The 12793-nt window shown below is 46.5% G+C and overlaps 2 protein-coding genes across 2 annotated transcripts in view; one reads left to right on the top strand and one right to left on the bottom strand.

Moving 5' to 3' along the window:
• PEPD (peptidase D) overlaps window positions 1-2505 on the top strand; it is a 145434-nt gene extending 142929 nt beyond the window's left edge. The window contains exon 15 of the mRNA XM_041396265.1: window positions 1877-2505. Coding sequence (XP_041252199.1) covers window positions 1877-2026 — 150 coding nt within the window. The 3' untranslated portion in view covers window positions 2027-2505. The remainder of the gene's footprint in view (window positions 1-1876) is intronic.
• A 3903-nt stretch (window positions 2506-6408) lies between these two features.
• On the bottom strand, window positions 6409-11765 carry CEBPG (CCAAT enhancer binding protein gamma). Its single transcript, XM_041396260.1, has 2 exons — window positions 9369-11765; window positions 6409-8483 (listed from the first exon to the last, which is right to left on the bottom strand). Exon 2 carries the CDS (start codon window positions 8372-8374, stop codon window positions 7922-7924), a length of 453 nt encoding a protein of 150 aa, XP_041252194.1. The 5' UTR covers window positions 8375-8483; window positions 9369-11765; the 3' UTR covers window positions 6409-7921.
• Between the last annotated feature and the right edge of the window lie 1028 nt (window positions 11766-12793).

Raw genomic sequence — 12793 nt, 5'->3', positions numbered from 1 at the left:
GTGTGGACAGACACCTTGCCCCAGTTGTTCTTCCCCACTGTAGGACTGCTTTTAAGTCAGTTCATCCTCCCAAAGAGTGCAGAGATATCGTGAAGTCATGAAACACTGAACTGGAAAGAACAAACACTTTTCTTGGTTTTTTGCTGACATTACTGGTCAAGAGGCTGAATTGTGGCTGATAGTTGCTGCAGCTGGGGAATTTCAGCTCAAGCAGGGGGAGGTTTGTGAAGCTGGCAGTGCTTGGGAAAAGGCTGTCTCTGTAGGCAGAGTCAGTTCTAGCTTTGTGTGGCCTTCCCTCTGCTCTCAGACTTAATTTTGCACTGACATTTTTACTTCCCACATCATCACTGCGTCCAGCTCTATTTACACTGGCTGGGCTTGCCAATGTGATGCTTTGGCTTTTGCCATCTTCCCAGGTCTGTCCCTGGGTGCTGGCACTCCTGCAGGGTTAGCCTGGTACCATCAGGTTTTTGGCAGGGACTGGTCCACCCAGGGATGCTCTGCCCAGGCCCAAGACCCAGCAGGACAGGCACACATCAGGATTTGCCTTTGGATGCAATGGGGCCCTCCTGCTGAATCTTGGGTGGTGTTTTGCTCAGCAGTCAAATTTGAAACAGTGAATCAAAAAGCCCATCCTGATAAATTCTGTTCAAGTGCAGAGTCATTGCATGTGTTGCTGATCTCTTCTGCAGCAAAGCAGCAGCCTTTCAGGCACACTGAGCATACAGAGCCTCACAGCTTTCAAATTTACAGCTGTCCAAAACAAATGTGTAAACTCAATGGAGTTTGTTTATTTAATTCTGCTTTATAATACACTTAACTTGATACCAAGTAAAAGAAATAATCTGGCAAAGACATCATTAAACAGTTTAATAAGGACTGGATGACTCATTTTGTTTGAACAAATGGATTATTTTGCAATCAGAAGTACAAATGTTAACCAGCTTTATTTTTAGTTGAAAATGTCAAGAGGTCAGAAACAATTAAAGCAATTGTAAGGTGGGAGTACCCAGGGTTTGTGTTCTTTTGGATTTGCACCTTACTAAAATTGCTTTTATTGCAGCTTAGCAACTTAGCAACATTTTTCTGATAAGATAATGGGAATGACTGTGTAGGCACATTTACTGGTAAGAAGAGATTAGAGACAAACAGAAATGGAGCACACTTTTCATTTTAATAGCAAGAGTTGAAAAACTGAGAGGATCTGCTTTTTCCTTCCATGGTTTGAAATTTAGTGATTGTATTTTAAAAGAAATGTCTGACCTGCTTAGGTCTTTCTCATCAGCTCAAAATTCAATGTGTGGAATATCAGCCTCAAGGTATTTAATGTTCAGATTTCGCTTTGAAAGTTTACTGTGTTTAGAGAAAACTTTTAAGTGCAAAGAGAAGCTACCTGAATTTCAGCTCAGAAACAGGACAGCTTTGAGGGCAGACACTGGGCATCAGGAGGCACTGTCCCTAGCAAGGCATGTGCTGAGAAGGCTGGAGGCAGATCCAGGGAAGAATGTTCTTTTTAACTGCTCCTGCTCTCAGGGGGTTGAGATTTACTGGCCCCTAGCATGGCACAGCACGAACTCACTGCTTCAGCACCTTGCTCAGACTGTCCCTGGTGTACCCACTGCAGCAGAGGGTGAGGCCACCACCACAGCCGGGGTCACCACCGAGCTGCTGTGAGCCCAGGAGGGGCCAGGGCCAAGGGGAGTTGGAGCTGCAGAGCCCCGTGCCAAGGTGCTGGTGGTGGCAGTTCCGTGCTCGCAGGGGGATGCTCTGCCTGGGCTGCAGCACCGTGTGCCCTCTCTGCTGCTGCTGCTGCAGCCTGAGGCTTCTCCTGCCCACCTGAACTCCCTGGTGACTCCTTGGTGTGCTCCCTGTGCAGGTGCGGATCGAGGACGACATCGTGGTGACAGCCACGGGCATGGAGCTGCTCACGTGTGTGCCACGGACTGTGGAAGAAATAGAGGCTTTCATGGCAGAAGGCCAGAGCAGTGCCAAATCATTTGGCTGCCTCTCCAGCCAAAAGCAGTAAACTTCAGGATGATACTTATTGCCTCAACTAATCAGTCATCATTCTGATTTAATGCTGCAGCATATAAAATAAAATGCATCCAATTCTTAATAGCAAGAGAGGCAGCTGGAAAAATTAATGCATTAAAAATGAAGGTAGAAAGCCCAGGTAAATCAACTGCTGCTTGCAATCGGCAGTTTACGTGACCGAGTGGCAGCCAAATAACCCTGCTGCCTTATCAGTGGGGCTTATACTTCTGTCAGATCTCAACTCAGATGTATCTTGCAATTAAATCTGAATTTTGATGATTGGGACTCTAAAACACCAAATGGATTATCTGAAAGCTATGAGCAAGTCCTTTTTTAAACTTCATCACAAGTACTGTGAAAAACAGAAATAAAAATCTGTTGTTCTCAGTGAACATAATGACATTTTTCTTACGGATCTGTATCCATGCACTAAGCAAAATCAAATTTTTATTAAAATTCACCTTGGCATCATTTGTGTTCACAACTTTGTGGTCATTTTACTTTTCTGCTCCAGTTCCTGCTTTTTTATCTGACCCTACTACCAATTTGTGTTCTGCAAACTTTGACCCTTCACTAGCCAGAGTTTTCTTCTCTGGATAGTGGCTGTACTGATCCTTCAAACACATCCCCATGCTCATTAGATTTGTTCATTAAAAACACAGATTGCTGTGGTGTTCATGACCCTTAAAAGTTGAAAGAAGGGAATATCTTTGCTGCAGGGCTCGTGGTCATTCAGCAGCATATGCTGTGCAGCATGATAGAGTTATTTTTAACTGTTCAGTATTAGTTCAAAATGAAATAATGTAAACATTATTTGGATACAAACATATTGATGTTGGTCACAAAATTATTTTCCACTCATGCAAGATTTAAATTACCAAGAGAAGCTTTCCTTTACTGTAGATATTCATCAGCTTGCAGAATAATAAATACACTTCTTGCATCATAAAATAGCACTAGGTGCTGGTAACTACATAAAAATAATCTTTCTCACTCTACCCATCAAAACTCCTGATCAATATTCAGCTTCTGTTGCAGTTTGATTGCAAAGCCACTTCAGAACATCCCTCTGCTGTGTCAGGGGGAGCTGAAGCCGCAGCAGAGCATCAGGGCCTTTCTGGGTCTCATTGCCTGCCCGGTGAGGATTTCCCTCTGAAGGATTTCCCTCTGAAGGATTTCCCTCTGACCAGCTGAGCTGTGTCTCAGCCCTTGGTGGCAGCAGCTCAGCTCTGTTGCTCGCACCAGGCCCTGACCCGTGGGCAGTGGGACGGACTGTGAGCTCCCTGGGGGGCACAGCACAGCCTGGGCTTGGGTGGTGTCAGAAGCCACTGCCACTGCCTTGGTGCCTGCCCCAGCACTGCATTTAGGCCTGAAATCATTTCCTCAAAAATCCTCATAAACATTGCTCCAGGAGAGCTCCTTTTGCTGGGCGGGTTGGTCTGTGGGACAAGAACCTGCCCTTTATTCCCAACAGCCTGGTGATCCATTGCTGTGTAGGAAACTCCACATGGGAGACCAAAGAAACATTGTGAAACAATCCAGAGGACTTCATTCATGTCACTCAATTAATAAATAAGCTTATTTACATTTTTTTAGAGGTTTCTTGACATTGGTTTGTATGAGGCAAGTGCCGGAATTGCTGCACTTGACTTCTTGACTGTGAAGGGAAAGTTTTTTCAGGAGGGGAGGTTGTGAGGTCAGAAGCTTGTATTGATGTTCCTGCTGTGGTGACCGGAATCTTCCACCTCTGAAATGGAGTACCTGCACAAGGACATCAGACTTTGCTTGGTAGCCTTGCAGATGTGAGAACACAGAGATTATACTGGCATTGCCCTGAACTCATCTGCCCCCAAAACTCAGGTTTTTTCAGTGCAAAACGGCGCTCGTGGCCTCAGCCCCGTTCCCTCCACAGCCAGGCGTTTTCCTGTGGCAGGATGGCTCCGTGCTTTGGGCCCCCTAAACCTGCTCCTGCTGCTGCTCGGGGGAGCAGTTACTGCTTTACAGCAACACTGCGCACATTTGGAGAGCTTTGGAACTGTTTCAAGTGTGCCGTCCCCCGGAGCAGTGCGGAGCTTTCCTGCCTGCTGGATGTCGGCAGGAGCGGGGCCGGGCCGCAGAACCGGTCGGGCCGGGCGGGCTCTGCGGAGCAGAACCGGCTGCGCTCGGGGCGCGGCCGCCGCGGGCCCGGGCAGCGCCGCCGCTGCTGCGGGCGGGGATGGATGCCGCTGCTCTGCCACCCTCGCCGTTCTCCTTCATCACCAGGCCCACGAACCCCGTGAATGTAAATTTCATCCTTCATTCCAGAAGATTGTTCTTTAATTATGATCATTTTTATCCACTTAAGCAAAAAGTGAATTAGATGGTTTTTTTCCTAAATTGGGGAAGGGAGGGGGAATAAACCTTTTTTTAAAAAGGCAAAGTGATATTTAATACTTTAAAAAGTGGTGGTTAATAATTTTAAGTGTATTAATGGGGTGAAAGTACAGGTTATGGCAAATTTTCTTTTTGACTGCATCAAGATATTTTATACTCTGTCATGTTTTCACAAATGCCTTTTCCCCTTGGCACAAACAGACCTGAATAGAATTGGCACAGAAGTAACAGAATGTGTCTTACACCGAGCAAATTTCGTCTGAGCAATTCTGAAATGATACATGTAAATTGTTCCAGCAAATTGCTGGGGCTCCCCGAGGTTGGGTGCACTCTGAATTTACCTGCTGATTTACCTGCTGCAGCTTCTTCACAGGGGCTAGGGCAGACCCCTGCCCTTGGGGGACAGTGACAAAATGGGAATCAGGTTTCCTGCTGAAATGTGCTGGAACTCCTTGTGTACGGACAGGCACTGGATTCTGCCACAGACTGGAGTTAAGAATAATGAGTCAAAAGGAAAATCTTAACTTTTATAGGTCCACACTGAAATTTTCTGTGCCCTGCAGCAGAGGGTGAGATGGAGGTTCTCTGGTGCCACACAGCCTGGGCTGCTTCACCTTGGGAGAAACGACCCTTGTCCCTTGGAGCTGCTTTGGCAGGGGGGGACTTGGAATAAGCCTGAGCCCTTTCTTGCAGCCTCTCGCTGGGGGCACGTTTGAAACGTGGATTTGTTACAATCACGAGTGAGGTGCTGCACAGAGCCATTGCTGCTCCCGGGCCTTGTCCTGCTGCCAGCCAAGGACAAGGATCATTGTCCCGGTGCCAGTCAAGGACAGGGATCCTTGTTCCAGTGTCAGCCAAGGCCAGGGATCCTTGTCCTGTTGTCACCAAGGTCAGGGATCTTTGTCCTGGTGCCCCCAAGGCCAGGGATCCTTGTCCCGCTGTCTCCAAGGCCAAGATTGCTGTCTCCAAGGCCAGGAATCATCGTCCTGCTGTCCCCAAGGCCTGGGGTCACTGTCCCAAGGCCAGGGTCGCTGTCACATTGTCTCTGGCCCTGTGTTCCGGTCACTCCTGGCCCTGTGTTCCTGTCACTCGTGGCCCTGTCCCTGTGTTCTGGTCACTCCTGGCCCTGTGTTCCAGTCACTCCTGGCCCTGTCCCGCTCTGAGTGCTTTGGACATCACCCTCTGTCACACGCTGCTGTCACTGGCTGTTTTCTCCTCTGGTTGCTGTTCAATTGTCAATTGTTCCAGTAACAGTCAATTGTTATCTCAACCCCAGTCTGCATTTCGGCTCTCTCACCTGAGGGGGCTGGAGTGACTGCATGGGGCTTATTTTCCAGTTGGGCTTAAACCACAGCTTCAGTGCAGTGGCTGATAGACCAGAAATTTCATTTTCCAAACACATGACTTTCAAAACTCAGTGCTTTGGTTTTAAACATGAAGGAAATGGGATTGGAGCTGTCAGGAGCATCAAGTGGAAAAGTCACCCATGAGAGCTTCGGAAAGAGGATCGCCACCACTCACAAGAGATCTACGAAATAATTTCCACCAAAACCACAAACAGCCAGGATTTGCAGCCCCTCTTCAGACTGGCAGAGAAGGGCCCCACACCGGCCTGCCAAACCAACTTCAGGACAAGGGGACAGACCAGTGCAGGTCAGAGACGCAGGGAAGAGATGGGCCTGGCCCCCAGGGGACGTGCAGTTAACAGAGAGGCCTTCAGGTCATCTTCTTCCTTGTCATCTTTGGTGTTCTGCCTCTCTCCCTGCCCCCTATCTAAATGCCATATATTTACAATCTAAAATTTCTCCTTTTTTTTTAAATTTTTTGTTAAATCAGACATTTAGACAGAACTGTAGTGAGTTTCTGATTGCTTCCATGGAGCAGAAACCTGAGTGAAAGAGGGGAAGAGAGACTCTTGCACTGATTTCTCCAAGATAGCTGTGTGACTTGGGCAACTCTGCACTTGAGGGAGATAGAAAAGGGATGGGAAAAATGAGGCCACTACAAGCAAAACATTTTTATTAGCTTCTGGTATTTCAACCCTACCAACTTCAGATGCAGTTAGAATCAAAAAACATACCTGTAAAAAGTCTAACATAATCCAAAACAATCCATCAAAGTTTTCCACATGTATTAAAAGTTTAAATTCAAAAAAGAACTTCTCAAGGTTTCATTCTCTAACAGTATCTTCATAGAGATAACATCCAAGTTTTTTCCTAAGTGCAGATACAGAGCAAACAAGCATCCTCCAAAATAATCTATGGACAAAGGTAGTGTAAGAGGGAAATTAAGACAGTGTAGTAATCTACAAAACAGACACACAGGTTAAATGTAAAATAACCATACCATCAATGAAATATTTAAAAATTAAAATAAATTAAAGTTACATCAAAGTTCCTGCTTTACTTTGTTTAAATCCTCAGTATAGCACATAGCACTGCATTATGGATCATGGCAAAGACTAAGCAGTAGCAATAAAAAAGTTGCTACAGAAAAACTTCTATGGAAATAAAACAAGACCAAAGATACTCCTTCAAACAGATGTATGATGGCTGTAGAAATTTCACCGAATCAGTTACTAGGGCCATTTATTTTTAAAATTCCTGTAAATTTCTGTAAGATCAATGTCAACCAGCAGTGATCCATACATCCCAGCTCAATGCCTGCTCTCCTGCCCCTTCCAAGTCAAGCTGCTTGAACTTTTTGTTCTCCTTAATACTTCCTTCCCAGCAAGAATGCAATTGTACAGAGCAGAGTTTTTTGTTAGCATTTTGAAATTTTGTGAAAACAAGCTCTTGTTCTCATAAGGCCCCAGTCACTATGTGAGCAATATGAAATACAAGCTTAAATAAAGGGCTTTGCCAGTGTGCTGCTTTGCCTCTTGTACAGGATGCTTCACCTGCCATTTGGAGGCCAACTGCCTGTATATATCATCGGAGTATATTGTTATTTTTCTGGTGAACATTGGTAAGCATCCCAGCTCATTATAACTACAACCTCCCCACTAACTATAACTGGGCAGGAGGGACCTACATGGTGCTTCATAGGACTTAAATTCTACAGATTTATAGTAAGAAGCAAAAATTCTCCACAGCCTTTGCAGTTTGTAATATGAAATGGAGAAAACAAAGGGCTAAATACTCTTAACAGGTATTTAAAAGACGTTCTGTCCAATCACATGTTTCTGATACTACAATGAGCCATCCTTCTGGATTCCTCCCATTATGCAAAGTCTAACATGGTAAGTGAATATTCCTGTGAAAATGTTATTTCCTAAATATTACATTTCTTGTTGGCTAGGAGTTCAGATCTGCATAAATCTTTGAGGAGAAAAATATTTAAAACAAACAGTTAACCAGTTTCTGGTTTAATTGTTAACAAATCTTCAGTGTTAAATCTAAAAGAAGAAAATCTCCACAAAACAGTGACTACAGGTACAGTTTTTGCTGGGTTACTGCACGGGCACTGCAGACAAGCTGCAGCTCAAGAGTCTGTTTCAAAAGGTCGCAGGTGTCTACTGTCCACTGTTTTCTGGATTTGTTGTGGTGGTCTCAGTGCCAACAGGTTGCACGTTATCTGCAAAATTGTGGGCATGCTCAAGGAACAAGTCTTTCAGTACACTCAGCTCCTTGGTCAGGAGTTTAATTTTTGCCTCTAAACGTTCATTTTCTTCTTTGAGCTGGTTGACCCTTTGCAGCGTGTCTTGTGCTTTCTGCTTGCTTTTTAACCGGCTCTTTTTCACTGCCATGTTGTTCCGCTCTCTGCGCTGACGATACTCATCACTGTTTCTATCCACAAAGGAACTTTTCTTTCCCTGTTTGCTCGGAGGCACAGCTTTGCCTCCACCACCAGGACTAACTGGCACCAGCTGGGGAACCTGCTGCAAACCGCTGGAGTGTGCTTGAGTGTGAATCACACTTACTCCGCTCGCATCTGTGGTGGTGTTCTGTTGGGATGTCTTGCTCATTTGGGCAGGCTGTTCTTGGACACAACAGAACTTATTAGGAGACTGAAAACTCTTGGGTTTCTAGAGGTGTTTCCAACGGATCTTCACATGGATTAAGAGCAAGGTGAACCTAGTAGGGGAAAAAAAGCTATTAAACATGCTGGCTTCAGCTACAATCTTATGCATCACTGGCTTTAGCATAAAGTACTGATGGTACATCTGGCAGTAACACATCGTAACTGTGCTGGAAGGGGACAAGCTGCCAACTACATTTCTGAAGTCTCAAACATATTTGGATTGGATGGGACTATTACTGGGTCATCTAGTCAAGCTGTTTGAATTGTTCACTGGCTTCACTCAGTTATTCCAAAGCCATCCCTGATGGATGGGTGTCTAGCCTAGCCTCAAATATCTCCAGTTTCACAACCTCTGTCTTGGCAACATGTTCCACTGTCTAACTTTTCCTCCAGTTATACAGTTCTCTTAGTTTTCAGACTGGAGTTTTCCTTCTGTGGCTTAAACCTATTAACAGCCTGACTCTTGACCAACAGGGGTATTTGATCCTTGTCCTCTTCGGACCACATCTCTGGGTGTATCCGCAGACAAATTCCTCCCTGATCTCTTTTCTCTGGAGCAAGGGTGCTCAGCCTGTCCACCTTTTCTCAACCATCTTACAGCACTTGTTTTGAAGATGACGTTCAAACTGATGGCTGTCGTAAGGTCTACTGGTACTGAGTGGAAAAATCAGTCTATGGACAAAGGCATTGCAGAGGCCATGTCTGGGTGACATTCTACCACAAGCAGTGTGCCAGTATGAATCAAGCAGGTGGGACAGGAGCACAGGCTGATGGCAGTGCAGATCACTACTCTACAACAGAGGACTGCCGCCCATTAAAAACAGCAACCACAGCTGACTCGTCCAGAAATAAGGTCACCTGCATGGTTGGTGCACTGGTCATTGTCCACTCTCCTGTCCAGCACACAAACTGTCCTGATGAGCAAGACATCCTCTCACCTGACTCACGTGCTCCCGCTGCTGAGGTCAGCCTGCTCCTGGCCCTACTGGTGGCACAAGGAGGATTCCACCACAGCTGCAGGGCCATGGCCCTGGCAAGGCTAACAGCTGGTCCCCTTCTCTTCTCATCTCACAGGATGACTTCCTATATGGCTGGGAGAGAAGAGGGGAAGGACAACAGGATGGTCCTAAGCTCCTGAAACACCTACCTATGGCTCCAGTGAAAAATACTCAGTGATCAGTCAAGTCAGTGTGGATTGTCACGTTGAAGAAAAGCATTTAACTGGCACTAAACAATCCTACTGCAAGGTCAGACTGTGTGGCAGCAGTGCAGCCCAGCTCTGTCACGCAGACATGCAGTATCACACCACCAGTGTGACCCATCCTCCAGAGGGCTGGGGAAAAGCAAGCAGCACTGGGCAGAGCTGAGTGCCAGGATGGGCAGAGTCCAGCCCAGGAACACCTCTCACCTCCACGACAGCAGATGGCTGGCTGAGGAATGGAGGGATGTGTGAGAGGTCTGCAGCAAGCTCCTGTGTGTCACTGGTCTTTCTAAACTCACAGGTTCATGTTCCTGACTGGTTTTTTCTCAGCAGCCTGAGTTGCTGTTTTACTTTTGGAAGGGCTATCATTAAAATATTAAAATTCAACTGTGCAGATCAACTGCATATTTTCTTCCATGATGAAGAAGCCACAATGAGATGCAGCTGCAGAGTGTGGTTCAATAACATTCATGGGAAAGCCCACTAAATTTGGCTTGAATGTTACTCAAAATTAACATTCTCTGTCACCAAGAGGTCTTCCCACTTGTGAAGAGGCATGAATACACCCACACCCTTCCTATCAAGAAATCTTTTTATGTTCCTATTTCAGGGCAGAACGAGACCATCAACACTTTTTGACATCTGTGGAGCTGAATCTAGATACATAGTGTCTAACACCTTTGTGTTAGTATTTTCCCAACTGCAACTCTTAAAGCAACTTTTGCGAACCATGTTTCAGTCTCAGATCCTGCCCTACAAGGTTGGGCAGCTACACTGCATACCCAGCTAACAAGGAGTTCCTGTGCCCCAACACCACACTGGCAGGGCCAGTTGTAGTAGCTGTGCACATGTAACTGCACATTTTAGACATTTTTAGTCTAAAAGTGGTGTAAGTGCATGCTCCTCTTAGAGCATACACTGGCCTTGTCTGCACTTCATTGTAAAATAGAGGATGTCTGCAGCCCTTAAAGCATATATAGTTACTTTGTCTGTGGCAAGTAGATTTTTTTACACCTTTTCCAAATCAAACAGAATGCTCTGCTGTCCCCTCTGCTTCAAAACATTTCAGTGCTTGCAAAGTTCACCTGGACGGGCCAGTTATGCAACTCACAGCATTTTCATAATCTGATTTTTGTGCTCCATGAGCTACTACAGAGGAAGAGGTGGCTCCTGCCCCCAAAGGAACCCCACCTGACATCTAACAAGTTTCTTCACATCACCAGGTTCCATGTGCTACTTCTCTCTATGCTATCAAAACCATTTAATACTCCTTTAACACTTCTTTCCCATCTCTATCAGATTTCCCTACGATCCCATGAAAAAAATTTTTTGTCCCATTAAACCTAATATTAATGGAGTATTTTAGTTGGCCAGTACATGGATATAAGCAGGGAAGATAACCAGTGTCACACCTCTCAAGCAAGAATTCCAGCCCTGCCTGCTGGAACAGAGCTCCCTCAGTTCCTTCCCACCAGCACTAACTGAGCTGCATCCCAGAGCTGCAGAGTGCCAACAACAGAGGTTTGGAAGTCGTTTTTCCACCTGGTGATTTGGAGGCTGGATGCCTACCACCAACTGTGGGAAGGCTGTCCCAGGTAGCAGCAGGTGCTATGGGCATCCTTCAGCAGGGACTGCAAGGAGATTTGAAGGCAGCAGTGTGGGACATACAGAACTCAAGAAGGGTGAGTGAAGGACACGGTCACTGGGAGAGGCCATGAAGGGAGGCACACAGCCGGCCTCTGCACACAGGTTGCTTTCTGTGACTGCCCGGCAGCCCCAGCACAGCAGGACACAACTCCTCAGAGAGCCAGCCCAGCTCCCAGCATCTTGTTCCCATAAAGCTGCTCATGAGCTTCAGCTCAGCAACAGCCCTAGGCTGGTTCCACCCAACACATGGTACTGTTTCCAGTGGCCAGTTAGAACTGCCTGCTTCTCTCCTTGGGCCACCAGCTGGCCACCCAGGAAACCAACTGGCCACCCACTACAGCATAATAGCTGGTAACTCAAGAGGTGTCTGCTCAGGCAGAAGGATGTTTCTTATGTCTCACAGTACTCCTCAGGGACCAATGAAGCAATGAAGGCGCTCATTTGCTTTCACACATACAAAAAATAAAAATAAAGACATTAAACTTCCAAGTGTTTGCTTTGGGAAAAAAAAAAAAAAAAAAAAAAAAAAACAAAAAAAACCCCAACAAAAAAAAACCAAAAAAAAAAAAAAAACACTGTTTTGTCAATTAAATCTGTATTTGTTTTATAACTTGGTAGTGAAAAATACAAAGTGCTTCTCTCTGCTCCTTTCTTGAGGTGCGACTGTGGTGATTCTGATCATTGTGAATTTGTGCAATAAAATTATTCTGACTAAGCTGCCTTGTCAAACGCAAAATCAGTCCCAATGTGAACAGCAATAGGTGGCCTCTCTTCTCTCAGACTTCGCTAGGAATACCCTGACAGGATCCCGGTCTAGACCCCAGTGACCCCGTGCCCAGGACAGTGGCACGGCTCTCCAGGCGCTCATTTCCTGAGCCAGGAGAGAGCCGGCTCCTGCACGGCTCGCACTCGGGTGTGCAGGAGATGCTGCTAACTCTCACCAACTGAAGGCTGGGACACCACGCTTTTGACACCAGGTAGCTCAATCCCATTTCTTGCCATAACTGACAACATCACTTTCCCACATTCATTTCAGAATCTCTATTTTTAATCCACATCTTAAAAGACAAATACACTCTGCCATCCTTAACAGACGGAACACAAACACGTATTTTAACATGACACAATCCCAAACACTGCGAGGCAAGGAGGTGTCACAACACTGTCTTTCGAATTAAAACGACAGCTGTGATTTCTAACGATAACCCAGTTCCTTAAATCCGAAGGTTTTGCAAATCCTAAGTGCTTATACTTTCCGAAGAAGCCCCGCACGGCACCGTTACGGAGCTGCGACTCTCGCTGCCGGATGCCAGCGCCGAGGCGGAGCTCCCCGCCTGCCACAGCCCCGGTTCCAAACTCGCCACCGGAGCTAGGGAAATTCGCGAGGAACGCGACCCGTGTGCCCGGAGCTGCCCGGGCGGTCCGGCTGTCCCTCGGCGGGCGCGCTCCCCGAGCGGCCCCGGCCCCGCCGCCGAACGCCCCCGGAGCCGCCCCGGCGCGGCCTCACCCCCCGCC

The sequence above is a fragment of the Onychostruthus taczanowskii genome, unplaced genomic scaffold (assembly GCF_017590055.1).
Source record: "Onychostruthus taczanowskii isolate IOZ18803 unplaced genomic scaffold, ASM1759005v1 scaffold127, whole genome shotgun sequence".
Classification (NCBI taxonomy): domain Eukaryota; kingdom Metazoa; phylum Chordata; class Aves; order Passeriformes; family Passeridae; genus Onychostruthus; species Onychostruthus taczanowskii.
This window is presented reverse-complemented; position numbering and strand designations above follow the sequence as displayed.